Genomic DNA, 21,424 nt, shown 5'->3' on the forward strand with positions numbered 1-21,424 from the left:
ATTGCAATTATCAATAAATAGGTCAACACACACAATTTAAGTCAACATTGTAATAAACCGAAATGTTCTGTGTAAAAGCAATGAAATCAAAGAAACAAATGGTCTGAAAATGTGTTGGAATATTTAATATGTCCAACACGTTTAACTGGAGGCAGATAAATAAATGAAAATACCGAAAGATGCTATGTTCAAAACCACAGCTATTTCTCTGCAGGCCATACTCTGAAGGCACCTGCCTGGATGACAGAGTTGAAAACAAGCCACGCCCACTCTCTTACCTGAAGCAGGAAGTGAACGGACTGGACACGGATCGTGTGTGTTTCGCTTAACACCTGAGGATTAAAGCTGAGCAGCTGACTGAAATAGGTAAAATGAATATCTTTTAACATTCAGCAAGTTACTGAACTGAACTGATGCTTGTGTCGGTGGAGGATCTGATGTGTTGGTCGCTGTCAGAGCAGGTGAGAATCTCACATCATGTGACTCACAGGCTGTTTCAGGTTTGGGTCTCATGTGTTTGAGTTTCATGTGCGGGCTTCTTTCCTCTGACCGACTACCACCATCCCATAATCAAATATCCAAATAATTAATTCATAGGCATATATTATGGGATGGTTGTAGTAATAATATAAGAATAAAGGTGATTTTATAGTAGGTTGTCTAACAGGAACATCACAGGTGTATTAGTGTAAAAATATGTTACAGATAATAAGACTATGACTGGTATTTAAAAGTAATTATAGATATTTGCTGCATGTAATATCTAAAGATATGACATTAATTAGGACAGAGGTGAGGCAAGGTTCACTGATCCAAGATAATAAGTTGCTTGTCATAGATAAAAAGAAATACCATCTTACAAGACTGCACAGGCTCCATGCATTCCTTATATATACTGGTGTTTTCTCTCCTATAGCAGCCTAATATTGCCCAGAGATTTACAGTTTGTGAATATATGTAAGGAACACATAATTTTACTTTTTATTCTTTTTACAGATTTAGTGCACTGGAATTAAACATTTTGAAAATGCGTCTGCAGGCTTCCTCTCCAGCTGTGCTCTTTGGATATTATGTCATAACTCATTTACAATTACCTTCATTACTTCACTGTTTATTTTAAAGCACTACAGCACCGACCGCTGTTTTTATGAAGCGCTGCAAAGTCAAAGGAGTCAGTCAAAGTGACTATATCAGCTAAAAAACAGCAGCAAGAGAGTCAAATTAAGACAAAAGCCAAAACACAGTCGTTGGAGTCCATGTAACATATAAAATATGTATTATTGTAGTTAAAAATATGTGATGCATGAAAAGAAAAGCCAAAAAGTGTGAAGAAAAAAGACAAAAATACTGTTTAAAGTTTTGGCCTTGAAGTGAGGTGTTAACAGTGCTGTGCTGCTGCATGAGCCATGACCGTTGACTATTCCTGTTCTGCAGGTTTGTCTCGTCTGAGCGTGGGCTGGCGCTGGAGCTCCTTTCGCAATGTCTTCGGCTCAGAGACAACACCTGTCACACCTGCTTCTCACAGTCCTTCTGGTTGGTGGTTGGACAGCAGACGCAGCTCAGAACGCATCAGAGGCGGAGGCGGCGTCCTTCAGCGTCTCCTCCAGCAGGCACATTGTGGTCAAGGAGGGAACCAGCGCACTGATCGAGTGTAACGTGACCGGAGGCCACGATGACATCAAGTGGTACAACTCTAAAGGACCTCTGCTCGGTGAGGAGAACACGCTGTGCTGAGAACAACTCAACTTCTTTTAGCACTATGTAATTATTTTAAATGTAAAAAAAAAAAAAACAGGTCAAAAAACAGCAAAATAAAGTCGTCACATACTGAAAAGTTTTAAAACAAGGAAACATCCAAACACCCAGTAAAGTTTGGTTGTGAAGCAAGTCTAAAAATCCAGTCATTTCCATTCAGTTAAAACAAAGGCGTTACAACTAGAGCCGCAACGATTAATCGATTAGACAATCATGAGAATAAAAAAGTCTTTTAGGGGAGTAACGACAGGTGTCACCCAGGGAAAAAGAAAGCAAGAAAACTGTGGTATGAGCTCAAATTAAGAATATATTAACACATTTAAAGGAAGGTTAAATAGTTTGACAATAATGTCCCCTTTTACACTCACTCATAGATACCGTCCGCCTGAATACACCTGATTTTCTCATCTGAATCTTTGCATCATTCTCTGAGAAATGTATAAACATGTTGGAAAAACACCCTGAAAAACAGACACGGTTGAAAACATAACCTTCTTGGTCGAGGTAAAATTAGACACACTAACTGAATGTGCAAACACACCTCCCTCAGCAACACACAGTCAGCACACAAGCTGCCAAACGTGCCCCCTGTCTCCGGCTGCAGCTCCCCACGGCTTCATCTCCAGGTACCTGAGTGAGGACGTCACCTGGTGAGAGACACACAGGAGGCAGTCAACAAAAGGTCACATATAATTAAGCACAGTATTAATCTGGATGAATAATACATTTAATCATCATCCTCTCATGCATCTTTTAACTCTGGATCCACAATAAGACTTTTGTAGATGTGGATAATTTATTAGAACCTTTCTCATAATGTCAGATAAACTAAAGTAACAAAAACTGTGCACACTGGCTGATTTTAGCAGAAAATTAGCCTAAAACTTGTGCTGTGTATTGACTCAAATGATAAACATAATGCTGCGTTCATCTCATCAGGTGGTGTTTTGTCTGCTGGGTTGTGGAAGGATTCAAATGATCTTAAAAGGTGCAATATGAAAAATTTAACTAGAATCATACTTTAACAACACTTTTTACATTATGACGTTTATTTGAAGTTAGCATGCTAACCAGCTAGCCCCGGCCCGCCTCAGTCCGAAAGTTCCTATGCGAGTCATACGCCATCGTAGTAACACCGACACTCCCACAGTGCTCCAAGCTCTCAGTCCGTACTTCTAGCTGCACTGCTAACTGAGCTAACTAGCTAAAGGTAGCTACAGTAGGCTTGATGAAGCAGCTGATGAGTTGTCCCGATTCTCAACTCACATTTCTAAAATGAAAGCCGTCTTTGTCTTGTTGCCTTGTGTGTCTTGACTCTAGGTGGGAAGTGGCAGATTGAGGAGAACGGGGCCCTGAACATCACCGTCGTCTCCTTCAAGGACCGTGGACGCTACACCTGCGTCGCCTCCAGTGGTGTCGGCGGGAGCAGAAACTACACCGTCACTGTGCGCGTAGCCCACAACAACAGCGGCCTCGGCCTGTACTTCGTCATCGTCTGCCTGGTGACCTTCACCATCACCATGATCCTCAACGTGGCGCGGCTGTGCATGGTCAGCAGCCACCTCAAGAAGACGGAAAGGGCCATCAACGACTTCTTCCGCACCGAGGGCGCAGAGAAGCTGCAGAAGGCGTTTGAGGTCGCCAAGCGGATTCCCATCGTCACGTCAGCCAAGACGGTGGAGTTCGCCAAGGTCACGCAGTACAAGACCATGGAGTTCGCCCGTCACATGGAGGATCTGGCACGGAGCGTTCCTCTGCCGCCACTCATCCTAAACTGCCGCACATTCGGGGAGGAGGCGGCTGAAACGGGAGGGCAAGTCAGGACATCGATGCCTGGGAACAGACAAGCTATAGGCCCGTCCTCATCCGACAGAAATGGAGAGGAGGACGAGGAGGAGGAGGAGGTGGAGGTGTGTCAGGCACTGCTGTCAAGTGAAAGACGAGGGAACAATGGAGGTGGCTTTGACATAAAGGCGTCAGTGCACACAGTTTATGAGAAGGTCACCCTCGAGGATCAGGCACCAGGCTCACGGACAAGTGTGTCCTATGAGAGCAACATATAGCCCGTCTCAGTCTGAATCCCATCACAAGAAACACGTTTTCTGAAGTGTCAGGTGTCTAAATGCACACGAGAGATCAGAAATCTTTAAAAAATATCATCCAGATTTTTACCAATTCTGGATCAGATCATTGATCCTGGCTCCAAATCTTTGTACTTCTGGAAGAAAACTACACAGAAACATGTTGAAACCATAAAACAACTTTATTGTAAAGTGATAAAGTCCTAACTTCCAGAATACTATGTCATTCTTTATGATTAAAGAGGTAAAACAAGGAACAATATAGTTATTCTGTCTCAACATGAACAAGTTTGGTCTTACTCCTTCCTGCACGAACATATATCCACACCAGCCTTTCGTCAAAGTTACAAAAGTCTCACTTATTTTATAAAACTGGCATCAAATCAAACCGGATTCTCAACAACCGTAGAAAGTTGTATTCAGCACAAACCGCCCCAAATCTTTCAGTGGGTTTTAGGGATGCAACTAACAATTATTTAGATCCAGTCAGTCGGTTAATCTGCTGATTATTTTCTTGATTAGTTGTTTGGTCGATGAAATATCGGAAACTGGTTACACTACAAGATATTCAGTTTACTGTCAAAAAGGAGGAAAGAAAGCAGAACATATTTACATTAAGAAGCTGGAATCAGAGAGCTTTGACTTTTTTCTCATAAAAAAATACTCAAGTCGATTAATCGATTATCAAAATAGTTTGCAATTTGTCAACTACTCGATTAATTAACCGTTACAGCTCTAGTAGTTAAGGAGGGAGACTCAACAAAACTGAATTTGAAGCTGTGACTTTGCAGTTACATTCGTGATCACATGTATATGATGTGATATTCGTCTCTGCGACGCCACATCGCAGACGTGTAATGTTAATTTTTTTATCATTTATCTGTGATCAATCACTCAATCCAATGATGATCAACTAATGGTGCTGATAAGTTTGACCAGAACCGAACTGCATCAACTGAGCTCAGACTTTATTTCCATTTTTTTGTGTTTTTCACATCTGTGCAGTGGTTCACCTTCAGTTTTCAGTCTGTGGGTTTGTCTGCACTCAGCTTGGTGCAGCAGCAGGTATAAGAGCTCGCTTTCCTCCTTCAGAAGATGAAAAATGCTGCCGGTCACTTTTGTTCACTTTGACAGTCAGTCAGCTTCTATAGAACAAAAAACGCTGCAGTGAAATATCCTTATTGCGTCGTGTCGATTGTTTTCATGTCACTGCTTCCCGTCAAGGAAGACTCCTGAAATGATGCCTGAAAAAAACGTGTCTTTTCACAGACTTGATTGCCTTCTCCATGTCTCTTTACGTGAGTGTTTGTTAGTCGGGACAGCAGTTGATTACATGTATTTCTTAGCAACAGTAAACACGAAGCTTCCAGCTATTTTTACCTTTCAGAGGCAGCAAAGGAGCTGAAATATGAATGTGATTATTTTAGTATTAGGGCTCCAAAATATTTCCGCCGGGAAGGAAAATGTCTGAAAATTGTGCTCATAAATATTCAGATGTATCCATCATATTGTGGTTATTTTTTTTTTTATTCTAAAAGTGATGCAGCCTCTGTATTTATTGCAACATTTGTGAGTTATATTTAAAGACACGATGAATAATTAGATCGATGAAGCGTGAAAGATAAATATTGACTGGTTTTGTGTCGAGGTTTACGTACTTGTTAATGTGAATACACTTCTTTTCATATCGTGGGAATAAAGTTGAATAGTTTCTCTACAACCCTTAAAATATAGACTTGTTTGTTATATTCCAATAAAAAATAAAGTATGAAAAGTTTGTTTGAGGAGTTCTTACGACCTAAAAAACAAAACATGTTTTGTCCTGTCAAACAGCTTCTTCACTTTGTCTCAGAGGGTAACGTTAGACATTTGTATCATGTGAGGTGTGTAAACTGTGAACTACAGGTGAACAAAGAGGATTTTTTGAGTAATTGTAATGCCATTATGCACTTGAGTCTCTATTGTATAACTGCTGTTGCTGAGTGAAATGGTTTTGCGTTTATATATTTATGGGTGACCCTAAAGAGATTGTTCTCAGGGACCACAGTTGGGGGGAAAAAGAAAATCCTGTGACAATAAACACAATCAAAACCGTGCACATGTTTGTCTGGTGGTGATTTCTGCTCCTTCAGGTAACACCGCTGTTGAGCCACAGGGTGGAGCTGTTGGGTTAAACATCACTTCTGTACGTCTGAAACAAAACCGGTGGATTCACCAAACTGAAACACTCCTGAAGGGTCATTTTGCACGTTAACAGCCGTCGATGAACACTTGATATCATTGTTAAAGGAACACAGAGGGAGATGAATGAGCACCTCTCAGGGGGGAAGCGCTGCTTCAGGTCCCATATCTCTGTCTGTCTTGGATGAAGAAGGGAATACAGTTTGAAAACCTGCAGTTGTACTTCTGTCTGTCACTTATCAGGAACTTTAGTAGTCATGATATACACAGTGATATTTCTACCAGGCAGGAAAATGGGGGGGAGTGAAGGGTTTAACCAAACGGGCCAGCCGGTCCTCATCAGACAAACGACCATATGCGACCACTGTGCGAGCAGCTTGTTACGACCCATATTTCCTTGATTGTTAGACGTAGACCTTTATCAGCCACAGTAATTATTACAGCTGCAAAGGAGGAAGTCAGGTGGTATGAAGGGGGGACAAAGTATCTTATTAATGTTGTTAACGTACAGTACGTCACATACTGTCCATGGTGTAGTTTTTTTAAGCCAAACCACGATTGTGTCCTAAACCTGACCAAACTGCAGCCATACGACGAGGTGGACGAGGTCCACTACAACTGTCGCTGGTACGCTGCAACGGCAATGTCATTTTGGGAATGTTGACGTGTGTCGTTTTGGAGCTGCTGGAAATCAACCTGTTCAGTGGTCTAGGTATGAGGACGTGTTGAAACTGGCACCGGTTGTAACCATCAGGCGACCAGGTTGCTTCATTTAAATAGTACTTTAAACACAACACAGTCGGTCCGAAGTCCTTCGCTCAGTTCTGAGAGAGCGAAACATAAAGGAAATCATTTTACATACATTTTACAGATATCTGTAGAGAGGAAGCACGTACACACTTAGAGACGAGGCTGATATTTAAAAAGTTTTTGGAAAGCTGAAAAACCAAACACTTTCTCTTCAGCACCTGACTCTCAACATCGCCTCCTCTCTCAATACAAACATCTGGCATCAGCAGGAAGACTCCACGCGCCAAAGTTGCAAATCAAAACAGCTCGGAGCTGCTGTTTGTTCCAGCCTCCATCACGCCGCTGAACTCTGGTGGTAAAACTTGCAATAGTGCAATAGAGCAACGTGCAGTACTTCAGTTCTTCAGCACTTCTGCACTTTCATAGTTTTTTTTCAAGCCGTCGTGTTGTCAATGTCAAATGTAAAGTCAAATGTCTGTTTCGTGTTTGAAATGTTCTCCTGTGAGGCAAAATGCTTCAAATGTTTTGTGATGTTTATTTTGTATGTGAAGCAACAGAATGTAGTTCTGTGTTCAAGACAAATTTCCCCTCCGGACAATAGAGTTTACTCTCCTCTGCGGTCATTTTCACTGAAAAAGTGAACACTTTTAAGCGTTGGCTGTAATTTATCTGCAGTAACACACAACCAACACATTCTCACATTTTCCACCTTTGTGAGCAAATGATGCACTCAGGCTTCATTAGGCTCATCCTGCACACTGCTGCTTTGTACTCACAGTACTCTCCCAAAGGTTAATCTCCTGGAATACAGCTACCAGCCCGGCCCTACCTGTGAAAGAAAGCAGGTTGGAGAGCAGCCCAAATAACAATAACCTTGGGCCTCTGTGTTGAATAACTCAAGAAATCCATCCTTCTTCCCTCTCCTGTCCTCTCTGGAGGCGAGCTTATCTAAATAGAATTGATTGGTCGGAGCGATCATTCATCATGCCGAGCCAAGGCAGACGTTTAAGGAGAGAGGGAAGGAAGATTTTAAAGATAGGATATTTTCAGCAGGCCCTCGGTGTCGAGGTAAACTAAACACATTGATCAGGTTAAAGGACAGACGCTGTGTGTGTGTGTGTGTGTGTGTGTGTGTGTGTGAGGGAAATAAATACTGTATATGAGAGATTGATTAGCTTAAAGGACACATTTATTCCAACCTCAGGGATTGTGTATGTGTGTGTGCACGACAGGGTATTCCACAGACTGCCTGATTATGCACACTTACATAAATGAATGAAGCCGGCGTGTGCAGTAAATTTGGGCCTCTTGAATTTAAATCGCTCATAAAATCGGGTCAGTAGAAAAGTGTCTCTAATTGCATTTTTATTCCCAATCAGCCTGAAGGAACAAGGCAGGGGAGAAAAAAAAAAACGCCAAGGACAGTAGACGATGAATCAGACGACAAGATGAGTGAAGTGCTCGTCATATCTGTTCATTAGACGAGAGGACACGGTGCAGATGCTGCGACCGTGATTAGCTCTGCTGCTCCGACTGTCTGTGTGTGTGTGTTTGTTGTACTTTGGTGATCCTCTGGCATGATACCAAACACGGTGTTGTTCTCTCAGCTTTGAGATGAACTTTACACTGAAGGACACTCCGAACTTTTTTTTCGCTCTCTGCAAAGACAACCGTAATTGCTTTTACTTTTTAAAGCTGGTTAGAGGAGATTTTTCCTGGCAGGCAGTCGGTGTTCAAGTTCATCCCGAAAGTGTTTGAATGAGGTCGAGGTCGGGACTTTGGCCCCGTCTCAACATTAATGTCCCCGTGCACAAACACAAACTGTTGACACAAAGTTGGAAGAGCACTGTACACTGTACCGCATTAAGATTTTGGCTTTGCTGAAACTAAAGGCCAAACTATGTAAAACAGCCTCAGACTGAAAAGTACACAAAACTATGTCGACAGAAGCGTCCACATGTTGTTAGCCATGTATCTGGCACTCTGTGGTGGGTGGAGTAGGTACAATTTTCAACCCCATCATCCCACATATAGGGAAATGGTGAGTGAAAACGAGTGAGTGAGTTAATATTGGATTATATATGCTGTTAGCTGCCACCAAGAAGCTTTCAGGACATCGTAAAGGAGGAGGTTTTACACGTGAATGTAAAATAAGACATTGTCCTCAGTCCTTTAAAGCGCATACGGAGCACTTAGGCGATGCAGCTCTGGCCACTCAGGACCGAGACTTGTGGAGCGAGGTGCAGCAGCTGAAGAAATAAATCCAAGGCTTCACACCTGAGAAGTACATGTAGTGGTTATGTCTCATAAGGTAGAGCAAACTATGGTAGTTTGATCCCTAAAGACATTTTTATTCCTTGATAAGTGCAAAAAAAAATATCGCATATCGTCAATTTAGAGCCAAAATATCAGAATTTCTAACCCTTACCTCTTTTTTACCCATCCTGGTGAAATATTGCGTTTAATCAACTTCTTTTAAATAGTCAATGAAAACTTTTGAACCAGCTTTGAATGTCTTTTCCCCGGAAAATGTTCACTCGGTACAACTCACTGCACAGAATAGAAATTCTGCCAACATTCGAGGTCCGCAGCGGACTGAACCTCATGACCTTGGTGGTTCTGTCAGATTTTGTTTATCTACCACCAGCAGCTTATCACAAGTTATCCAGTGATATGTGTTTGGTACATGACAGTTCATGGTACCCAGATGATGAATAACTTTCATCTTGTGACATCATCATCATCATCAGGTAAAATCTTATAAAAGATTATGATCAAATGTTCCTGCAAAACTAATGTCATCCTGATCAGCCTCAGCTGTACTTGCTAACACGCTAAACAAAGATATGGTGAACATGACTAAAAACCAGCATGATAGCATTGTCACTGAGAGATTGTTAGCATTCTGGCATTAGCATTTCGCTCGAAGCACTGCTATGCCTAAGTTTTTCCTCTACTTTCTGTTTATCCCCTCATGAAAATACGTGTTTAAAAACTTGCCGTATACTTATTTGTTTTTTGGTTTTGCATTGGCATAGTTTCAGCTGTACTCTGTAGTATTTTTGCATTTAGTCATAACAACCTATTTACAGCAAATGTAGGTTTACGTGTCCTTGTTCTCAGACAACCTCGGAGAAAATCTAGCACCTGGGAACGGTTCAGGTGAGGTCAACCAAGAATGTGTGCTAACAAAGGGACGGGGGCACTGTGGCTGACCCGATTCTCCACAGGGTCTCACTGCTACAAACAGCCCCGCTGTCAGGCACTAATGGGAAATAATGGCTGCAGAGGCATCACAGCGGCGGGCTGGTATCGCTGGGGACTGGGCCGGAGGTATTGGGGTCACATCTTCTGACGGCTCCTTGAGACATACGGCGCAGAGAGACAACATCTGGAGGCAAGATGTGAAAGCAGAGATGATGTTGGCCAAATGAGGTCGAATGGAAAGGTTGTGACTAGGAGGAAGTCAATGAGGCTGATTGTGTGTCTGAAGTTTTTGAAGTGTTTACTTCCTCATCATCACCTGTCCCTGATGTGGAGGAGAAATCTGCAATGTTTTATTTTATAGGCCAGTCATTTTCATGATAATTTGGTTTATGGTACTTATTTAATGTTTAATGTTTATTTAACTTTATTCTCCATATTTGCCAAATTGTGTGTTTGCCTTTTTTATTTTATTTTATATGTACATTTGGCTTGTAGGAGGAGTGGAAGTAACAAGAATGTGATTAATTCTTCAGCATCATCAGATATCTTTTGTTGCTTCTATACTTGGAGCCACTTTCCTTAAATGGTAAATGACATTTTTTGTGTTGTGAATGATGAATGTCAGACGAGGAGAAACTAAAACATGACTCTGTTTTTATCATATTCTGACTGTTTAAGCACTTAATTAATCTAAATCATAATTTATATAATTTCATATGCATTTTTACCCCTCTATTTATAACTATTTATGACATGAAGACTTGCTCTATGCTGACTAAAACTATAGGTCACAGTAGCAGTAAATTGAAAATTATTGATTGGAAAAAAGTCAGTTGAACGGTCTCGTCTGAGTGTTGTGTTATGAACAGTTTGTAGACATTTTCCACACGCTGTCAACATCATGTTTATAAGAAATACATCGTATCGTTCATGAATCTTTGCCCAACGTCTGACTTCAAAATGTTCTGATAAATATTGTGTATTTAGAAAAAAACACATGGAAGTGTTCATGCCATCAAAATTTAATCACGTCTGTGAATTAATTGATTCAAAAGGTAAATTACGTTTTGAATGACATCGACCACAAACATCACTCAGCTGCACGGCAAAAAAAACATCCAACAAGCAGATTTAATGAACAGCGCAGATCATTTAAACCTTTTTCAACCAGACTGTGTTTCTGAAGTTTCACATAATAGACAAATGGAGAGTTTGATTAAAAACCTTGACAGTGTTTAGAGCAGGAGAATCTTAATTGAGTGTTTTGAATGTGTTTTTATCATCAACCCAAATTATTCCTTTTCACATAGCATAGGCTGCAGTTCATCCCTGTTGGGTGGAAACACTCAAGTTGTGGAATTATTGACATCTGGGGAAGGTATTATCCTCGTTTCCCTTCATGAAGGATATTCCTGTTTTTCATTGGTTGATGATGGGAGTCAGAAAAGCAGACTTTCTCATGCATTCTCATCATGGCTGCTGCTACAGAAGCTTTCAGGTCCATTTTCAAGGCAATTTGGAACATTTTGGATCAAACAAGTACATTTTGATGCCTCTTAAAGATGGTGATAAAAGCTGAAATTATTATGGCCTCTTCTTCAACTGCAGAAAAGCTGCAGCAGGAAAATTGCCTTCACTCAGGAGTCAATGATTTTTCTTTGCACTGAGAGCATTTGAGCCTCAATGGAGCCAACCAAGTCTGCTGCAAGTTAATATTTGCTGCATTATGAGAGTCTTACACAGACCATAGTTAAGTGCCTTAAATTAAAGCCCTAGATGTTGAAATTGCCCCATCGGTTCCTTCTTTTCCGCTTTTCAGACCAACGAAAGCAACTGTAATGATTTCTCTGACGCATGTCCTCAGCTCCAGCCTGCAATTTCAAAGCTTCATACCGAGTAAGCTTACATACAATATGGCTATTTCTCATTCACCCTTTATCCACCCAAGGACTGCTGAGAACAAGTGGGTAACTCTGTTTTGTTCCTTTCTTTATATTCAGCTATACACCGCTGAATATATAGAAGTCATCGGCTTTACATCTTGTTCCACTTCAGCTTCTCTATAGGCAGCTCACTACTTCAGATTCTATAGAAATTTGACTTCAGCAGGGTAACAAAGTATCTATTTATGTATTTGTACGCTTATTGTAAATGTGGCGACAGAATCAAGAAAGATGCTCCATATTAGGTGGATATAAACAGGGTTGTTCCATCGGTCCATGTTGATGCTTAATGATGTTGATGTTGTCGCTGCATCTTCCTGCCCAGCCGCCTGAACAGCATGTTGACACTGCCACGGATATGTAAGGTTATGTATACCATTTTGACATTTCTGCAATGCGTGTGGAGTCCTGACAGCTGTCAAGACCACTGTTCACGGCAGCATTTCAATATCTTTCGGCGTGAAATCACTGGATGCTTTCAACAAGACATCGGGACATTTTTCAGCCGTTTTTGGTGCCTCAAACTAAGCTGACCGTAAGCAAAGGGATGTAATGTGGATGGAATGTGAAGCTGCAACACATTAGCGGCATTTATTCCGTTAATTTGGTCGCTACCTTTCTCTCCTCACAGCGTGCCGATGCTGAAAGTAAGTAGCTTGATAGTTGGCAGACACTGTAAGAAAGAAACCTCTAACATCCTCCAACAATGTATATGATTTGAATGCTTTGTTTATTTATCATGAAGATGCACTATGTAGGTTTTGAAGACATTTTTCTCAGAAGAGAAAGATCCTGAAAGACGGATTTTTTGTGATCATTTGGTGGACCCTGCCATCTTTCCAACTTCAAACAGCTTGTTTATTCACTTACGGAAAAAATTATATTTCTGACTTTGTATTATTATTTCATTAATAATGTAAATAGTAAAAATCTAAGTTTGAAAACTACATAGTGCCCCTTTACGGCGGGGCACTGTCCCGTTAGCGGGTACAATGATGTGCTGCACACAGTCCACAGCCACTGAACCTGTTGTTCAACAGCTAGCTACATCAGTAGCACTATAAGCACACAGTGCCTCAACCCAAAGCACAAGAGAAGGGCAGCAGCAGTGACAGACTGTTCGTCAGCTGCTAACCAAGAAGCCAAAAGCACACAGCCCTGTAGACAAATATGAGTCGCTACAGCAGCAACACACGCCATCAGCAGCTAACGTTAGCACAAAGCACACAGCCCTGTAGACAAATATAAGAGTCGCTACAGCAGCAACACACGCCGTCAGAAGCTAATGTTAGCACAAAGCACACAGCCCTGTAGACAAATATAAGAGTCGCTACAGCAGCAACACACGCCGTCAGCAGCTAACGTTAGCACAAAGCACACAGCCCTGTGGCCAAATATAAGAGCCACGTCAGCAGCAACACATGCCGTCAGCAGCTAACGGTAGCACAAAGCACACAGCGCCTGTGCCAAGCTTACCCAGTTTTCATGCCGGGTAGCCCTTTTCAGACTGAGACACATTTGTGGCAGCTTGTTAAAAAGGATGCTGGAGCTTTAATTAGAAAAAAAAGAGAGAGCTTTTTGAACGTAGCGAACTAGCTGCTACACATCTCCCTGCTTGGAGGAGTGGCTCTAACGAGATGCAGTGGGATATTTTCAGTTGGATGCTTTCAAACTGTAGCTTGCCGTTTGTGGTTTCTCCAACCTTTCCAGCCTCAGCTTCAATGTGTGTGCAGAATAAATCTCCTTTTCTTTTTTAAACCTCAAAACATATTTTCTCAGACATTCAAAGCCCTTCCCTTTAACATTCAATTTACCCTTTTATATGCCCGTATAATTTCTCGCTTGCTCCCCTGCCGAGCAATTAGACATGCGCTGCATTAGGCAGCCGCAGATAAAAACCCAAACTCATCGTGATTTACAAAGTACATCCCCCTCATTTGCTGTGGCTTTTCCTTCTGTTGCATATATATAACGTCCTGATGCCCCCAAAGACAAACTTCACACTGCAGTAGATCAGCTAACAAGATTCTGCCCTTGTTGGCGTCTCCCTGGTGGTAAAGGCTTTGTGGGCTTCACTTGGCAGGACAGTTAAATTAGATGACTCTGCCTCGTCGACGCTGCACGGCTCGACTTTGTGGCTGTTGGGTTAAAGATTGTTCCACGGCACGGACAGATTTACTGAGTGGCAGACACACTATAAATATGCAATAATGAAACTCATGAAATATTTATTGACCAGCGTCTTCCTCCATCTTTTCGCAGACAGGTGGGATGTGCCGCTCCTCTGTGAAATAAGACTGGAACTTACTGGAGGACATTACTGTAATGACTGCAAGTTACTATTCAAGCCACTATTCAAATGGAGGGTTTTAGCTCTGGTTGAATTTACATAAATCAGTCTAAGACAAGCTGTCAGAGGAAGTCCCAGGCTACAGAGCTTTATTTTAGGGCTTGCCAACATCCAGCATGGGCTCCATACGAGCTGCATGGCAATGACATTCTGTTATGTAGGTCACGGAAGCTGGTAAATCAATTATAAAGTCTGCGCTCAATCTTCAAATACGTCGAGCGCCGTAAATATGTTTGCTATGTGTGAGTGTGTGTTGACATCACAGACGTGGTTGTTTGCATTCAGACTGTTGTTCCAGGCTTCGGGGAAGCTACGGTGCAGTCAAGGCGAGACAAGACTGTGAGAGATTTGTATTCTTTTGTCTCCGTTTTCCAGCACGTTAGATTTAAAATTTAACAATGGCTACGTGGTGAAAGTGCTGTCTGGAGCTTTAATTTGAGGTTATTCACATCCGCATCCCTCACAGGGCAGCGATCCTAAAACATACAGACAAGCCAACAGTGAGCCAGACAACGAAAAGGTTCTCGACTGTCTGATTAGGAAGCGTGACCTGGATACAACTGATCATGTGTTTAACTTCTGAGGACCAGACAGAAGGTAAAAAAGACGCTGAAACAAACAGGAAACAGGCCTGAGAGCCGCAGCAAACTTCGGCTAAGGCAATGAAGAAGACGGCTGCTGGCACGTAAACATGGATTCATGGATGCTCCTTTATTTACCTTTTCACATTAAGGGTTCACGGCTGCATTTACATGAACTTTGCCACTGCACGTAAATTAAGAGGACATACATTCAATATGATTGAATCCAATATGATGACAAACTAAAGAAAAAACCTGACTGAATGGATGGAGGAATAAAATGAATGCAGACGTTTCTCTACAGGATGTGAGGACTCACTCAATCAATAGATACGACCTTCACAGTCACCAGATCTCAACCCAGCTGAACACGCTGTAATCGACAGCGCTCTTCTCCATCAAAACACCAAATGAGTTTTTGAAATAAGGGTGTTCAACCCTCCGTTAGAGTTCTGAGACTCATTATATCATCTCCCTCCTTATACAGTGCAAAGCGTCCTTTAAAAGGCCCTTTAAAAATGCAAATTATTATTATTATTATTATTGTCTGCCAAGAGGCAAGTTGTTAGGGCCTGTGAGGGAACTTACAAGGGCAAAATGTGTATATAATATTCTTCAAACACCACAAAAACTTTGGAAAATGGCGGCAGCGATGTATAACGCCTGTATAGATGATTTGTATTTAATGGACTATGCAAAATGGAAAAATAACACTAGCTCATTCCCTGTGAAATACAGAAGTCTGACTTGAAATTCTATTAAAGTTTGATCTGAAGAAAATTCTAAAACTTAAAAAAAAAAAAAAAGAGCTGGCTGCCCTTTCCAACATGGCAGGACTATTTGGGTTGACTCATGCAGGGAAGATGGCTGCAGATGAGACGGATACGAAAGCTTGGGTTTTAAGATTAAAGGAGAGTGTCCTTGTCTTATTCAGAGAGCTGAAAGAAAGCTGTCTTTTCCTCTTCACACACAGGAGACGTCCTACCACTTTAATGCTTCATTTCTCCACCGTCTACAGCCTAGGGTTCATTTCTCTGATGTTCTCATTAAGCTCCCCTGAGTGGCTGCTCTTGTATGACATTGACAATTTATGTAACGTCTTATTTCATGTCAAACTGTTCTGAGAACCTGGGAGGCCTCTCTCTGTTAGTGTCAATTAGCTTACATGGCAATCGGCTGAAATTAATCACAGGAATATCGTTGAAAAGACCAAAACCAGTCGCTCGTGCAGAGAAACATCAGTCCATTTTTCTTTCAGACTGGATGTTGGATTTCTACCCGATAGGACATTATATTTACTCAAGGTTTTCATCTGCCTCAGAGCTCCGCTGACTCCCTGAATGAGAAAAATCACACCCTCAAAACTCAAATGGATCCTGGCGAGGATGCATCTCATCTGCCGTAACGGCTTTGTTTTATCGTTGTGAGTCCTGCAGCTGAATGGCGCCGCAGACAAACGCTGTCAGTGTGTGTTTGCTCATTTGGCAGCACTTTTAACACATTGAGATTTTCAGAAAGCTTTTACACGAGGAGAAATGCCACATGGGAGCAACAGCTTGTGTAAACAAAATCTTAAGCAAAACCACCCACCCGTAAACAGCAGACAGCCTCACGCTCATTCAGACACACACATTCCCAACACAAACACATTAACTCTGCCCTCCACCACCTACCGTGCGTCACAAAACAGTAGTTTCCACATAATAACTCCTGTGCCAGGAGCTCTCTGATGCCGTCACACCTCAGGTTGAGATGTCATTAGCAGACTACTGAGCTGCTGAGATAGTGAAACCAATTAGTGCCTAAATATGTTTATTCTGAGTGCTGCATCGTATTTCCTATGATACAGCACTTAGAGTTACCGTGACCTGGATGACGACTGGTGCTAGAGAGGCTCAGAAATACCAGTCCACAGGGTTTTAAATAATTCTGAGATTGAGACTGAGACTGAGATTATATTGTAATTTTTTGGCAGATCTGGCAGATACTGTAGATGTTGTCAGGGAGCAGAGATGTTGTTCAAAGAGCTGCAGGACAAACACTTTCAGGAATCTATTAAGGGAAGATTTTATAGCTCTGAGGAACAACCTCAGCACAAAATAGTCGCATTCAGTTAGCCAGACACCAAAATGAATGTCTGTATATCATGATAACACCATAAGTGCTGATCGTGTGTTACAGTGTCTCAAGTGGTTTTGTTGTAGCAGCAGAGCTCAAAAGTCAAGTCAGGGGTTTCACTTAGGGACCGTCAATAAATAAAACAAAACCAATTTTATTTCTAAAACTTTCCAGCTGGCTGACTGATATTAGTTAAAAATTATGGGGGAAAAAAATATACAAAATTGGTTTGATAATGTGCAATTGATTTCACAGAAAACATTTTGAGTAGAATATTAATGCAGTTAATTCAATAGCTTCCAGGTCATGTGACCCATTGATTCAGAATCAATGCCGAATTGTTTTCCTATACTGGTTGAATGAGACACACCTATTTTTATTGGATTTTATTGCTTTTTCTATTTTCTATAAATATTTTAATGAAAAATCAGTATTTTTTTCATTAAGTTCCATGTATAATCAGCAGGTTTATTTTCAGTAGCATCCAGATCCTAGTCCATGACCTTTAATTTTAATCCGTAACATGACCAAATAATCATTTACCACCAGATTTGGATGCAGAGCTCCGTACAAAAACACATGTACCGCATCAAGTACACAGTCTGTCATTTCACCTGCAGCGTGGAAGATGCTGTTGTCTTTGCACCTTGTTTCAACATGCACGGTCGAACTTGTTTAGTATAAGCATCTGCCACACCATTCCTATGTGTTTATTGCACTCTGTGTATTTAAGTGTTTCTGATATGGCGAACACGCTCCTCTCCCTCCCTCACCGACTCATATACTGATTTGCTTTATATCGATTTTCCTGACCGGCTCGGTTTCACTCGCTTCCCAGTCTGTGCGCATCCTGAGGAGTCAGTTAATGGTGCGTTACTAACTCCAGCCCAGTCATCCTTTACATGCTGCTCTCACAAGAACCCCTTCACCCTGGATATCCATTACTGTCGGACTGTATAGTAACAGCAGGCCCCGCTCATAACATATTTATGAATGCGGCCTGAGGGGGGCTCATGCTCTGAATGCTGATGTGATGTTCAGACGTCACATTTTTTATCACTTTTTCCCTCCTCTGGGTTTTTTTTTTTTTGCTCCAGCAGTGACAGTGTTGGATTAAAATGTCAGGCGGACCAACCTGAAGCATGAAATCTTGTACGGACACTTGTAAGCCGGCTGGAAGCTAAACAAGTCCACGTATTTCCCTAAAAAAGTTGACCTCAGGAGCAGAGCATAACTCAAAATATGATGAGAATCCTAACAGGTAGAGAAACATCCCATCGGCAAGACTCTGTCTGTTTGTTTGAACCCAATTAAAGAGGGACAGAGTTTTTTTGGTAAAATGGATCTTGGAGGCTACTTCTTGCTGGTTTCTCCAGTGCAGCTGCAGAAAATGGCACATTTGACCTTCAACAAACTTTGATTCTCTCTGTATCAGAGAGCTGTTGGCTGTTTTGATTTTCTGCCTTGACCCTGTTGATCCAGGACTATATTCAGTCTAATTCATTTTATTTTATAGCAGCAACTGCTCAAACGATTTGATTGTAACAATATTCTGATGTCAAAACATAGTGTTTCTAATCTTTTCCTCTAAAAAGTTTGAAGGGTCACTGGATAGAGAGTTACATATTTTATTCTCGGTATGCTGGATACAAGTAAAAGTGGGCGATGTTGTGTTGTCCTGTTTGACCTCATGATGGCTCGCTGTCACTGTGAATAAATACGACAAATTAAAAAGTTTCTTTATATTATCTTACTGTCAAAGTAACATACTGGTGCAGCTCCGGACATGAAGATGTACCTGAGGCTGCTTGTTATGAACAGATTGTTTTTGATCATTTGAAGGCAGAACTGAGGCATAATGATGATGACGCTAGCTTAGATGACATGACATCTGATCTGTCCCAAGAGAAGTTAGGACTGGTCAGGTTTAGGTGTCAAATAATGATAAATCAATAATGAAATATATAGTTTGTTTTCAATTGAACAGATCCAATGTGATGACTGCGACCAGTGGTTCCATGGCTCATGTCTGTCCATGGACAAAACCTGGAAATGTCCCTCATGCCAATAGAAACAAGGGACATGTTTATGTTATAATAAAATCATTGGAGCCCTATTAGTGTTGCATCTTGTTATTCCACTGGCTGCATGAGATACACCTCTTGTTTTTACATTTTGAACCTCTAAATATGTTTTATTAATTTTTACAATGTTTTATATGCAAATATTAACATTTTAGCTCAATAGCTTCCAGGTCAGCAACGTAAATGATGTACAGTAGTGGAGTAGAAAGTGCAGTATTTGCCTCTGAGATACAGCGGAGCAGACAAAATTGAAGTTGCATGAAATCCTAAAATGTCTACGTCAAATATACTTACACTTCACCACTGGGTAAGAGCCTTATACTGTGTTTGTGTGTGTTTGTTTTCAGAATGAGGGAGAGAGACAACGTGAAAAAGGGACAGGAAGAGAGGGACAAAAGGTAAAACAAATAATACATGTGTATTCTGTTAAAATATATGTATCTGTATAATTGACCTGTTGTTTTGTGTCTTGTCTTCTTATTTCAGAGGGCCCCATGCCTGCCTTTGCCTTGGGCCCCAAAATTTCTTAAATCCGCCACTGGAAGTTTTCCTGGCTAAATGTCCTTAAAGTGATAGACACTTGGCTCAAGTAAGGAAAAACTCCCCAAAATAAAAAATGGAAGAAACCTTGAGAACGAGCCTCAGAGGAGATCTTCCCTCTCCCCAGACAGACAGATATGCCATAGATGTCACAATAAATTGCAGTGTGATTCCCGAAGGCTGTTGCAGCTTTCTTGCAGCATGTACAGAAAAGAGCCTGGATCAAACCAACCCTGCTATTAGTGGCCAACCCGCTCTACAACCTGAGGCACAGCCACCACCATACACTTTCCTGCAGTTGTTGCGGCCATGGCTCGAGAAAATGGAAAAGAGCCACGACTTCCAAAAGCTGATGTCAGAGATTCAGAGGGAGCTCGGAGTAGAGCCAAAAGGAGCCATCTGAGGTGGTTCGGGCATCTGATTAGGATGCCCCCTGGGCGCCTTTCTTTGGAGGAGACCCCAGGGCAGAGTCAGAAGTCGCCCGAGGGATTACATATCTCATCTGGCCTGAGAATGCCTCAGGATGCCCCAGGAGGAGCAGGAAAGTGTTGCTGGAGAGAGGGACATCTGGAATACTTACTTAGCCTGCTGCCCAAGCAACCCAACCCTGGATAAGCAGAGATGGATGGATGGATGGATGGATGGATGGATGGATTTTTTTTGTTTGTTTGTTTTTTGCATTTGGTCCATCTTTGTGTGCAACCGTAACAAAGGCAGACAGGTGAAAACAGAAAGCAAGCTTTATAAAAATAAAAGGTGTAAACCAAAGTCCAATAAAACAAACATCAAAAGTCCAAGCACAAAAAGCTGGCAACAAAAGGCATCAAAAACAGAAGCAGTAGGCAGGGGCAAAAACCAGAGAATAAAGAAGTATATAAAAAAACCTAAATAAAGAACAAACCAAGGAAGCACCTGGGAACACAGGAGAAACAGGCCTGATGTGGGGAAACAGAACAGATGAACTGACAAAGAGTTAGAGAAAAATAGCGACTTAAGTAGACAGGGACTAATTAACAAATGAAACACGGGTGAAGAGGAAGAAAAAGCAGGAAAAGAACAGAGGGGGGAAGTGAAAAGCAAAACACGACACATGAGGAGAGAACAACAAAATAAAACAATAAATAACCATACACGAAACTCAAAGCATGACACAGAAGCACCAAGCATATTGTGCTCCTGTCTTCCCATGACAAAAACACAAACTCTAGAAAATATATTTGAAGGCAGCATGTGTCCCAACACTGCCTCCTCCACCCTTCTGCTTGTTTTGAAACTCCCCTCAGTTTGAACAGGCTCTCCAATAACAGCCAACTCAGTCAGTCAAATACCTGAATACCTGATCTGTTCACAGTTATGTTGGAATTAAATGGTGCCATTTTACAGGCATTGTGTGAATGTCAACACTAATAAAAAATGGCAGTACTGAAGTTGTGTGACCTACAGCTCGTCTAATCCATTGATCAAAGCGTTGCAGGTTTTTACTTACTGTTTGATCAAAGGAGAATTCACACCCTTTGACTAAATCAGAGCATGTGGCATGTTTCTTTTTGATCTATAACGCAAGTCGTTTGATGTTAAAATTGCCATTTTCCAAAGTTATGGACGCAAAATGCCCTTTGAGAAGTCTAACTCTTTTTTCTAAAAGGTAAGACAAGTGTTCTCAAGGTAACCAGGAACTGTGTATAATTTTGGAAAAAATTATGAAAATGATCAATCTATGATGAAAACTGTCTGAAAAAATCGTATTCATCAAATCGCCTGCAGAGCTCCTTCATGGAGGAAGGCAGTAGGGCAGCAGTCAAGACGGGTTCCCTCATGACAAAACAAGAAATGA

The 21,424-nt window shown here is 41.5% G+C and overlaps 1 protein-coding gene across 2 annotated transcripts; it reads left to right on the forward strand.

Annotated features, from left to right (window-relative positions):
* Nucleotides 1-217: 217 nt before the first annotated feature.
* LOC311269935 (microfibrillar-associated protein 3-like) lies at nucleotides 218-5,932 on the forward strand. 2 transcript variants are annotated; one of them, XM_084374495.1, is made up of 3 exons: nucleotides 218-366; nucleotides 1,435-1,711; nucleotides 3,076-5,932. In XM_084374495.1, the coding sequence occupies exons 2-3, from the start codon at nucleotides 1,480-1,482 to the stop codon at nucleotides 3,816-3,818; spliced, it is 975 nt and encodes a 324-aa protein (XP_084230621.1). In that variant the 5' UTR covers nucleotides 218-366; nucleotides 1,435-1,479; the 3' UTR covers nucleotides 3,819-5,932. The 2 variants fall into 2 exon arrangements, with proteins under 2 accessions (XP_084230621.1, XP_084230622.1); XM_084374496.1 differs by lacking the exon at nucleotides 218-366 and adding an exon at nucleotides 406-461.
* Nucleotides 5,933-21,424: the final 15,492 nt, after the last annotated feature.

The sequence above is a fragment of the Pagrus pagrus genome (genome assembly GCF_965226575.1).
Source record: "Pagrus pagrus genome assembly, chromosome: 14".
NCBI classification, from domain to species: domain Eukaryota; kingdom Metazoa; phylum Chordata; class Actinopteri; order Spariformes; family Sparidae; genus Pagrus; species Pagrus pagrus.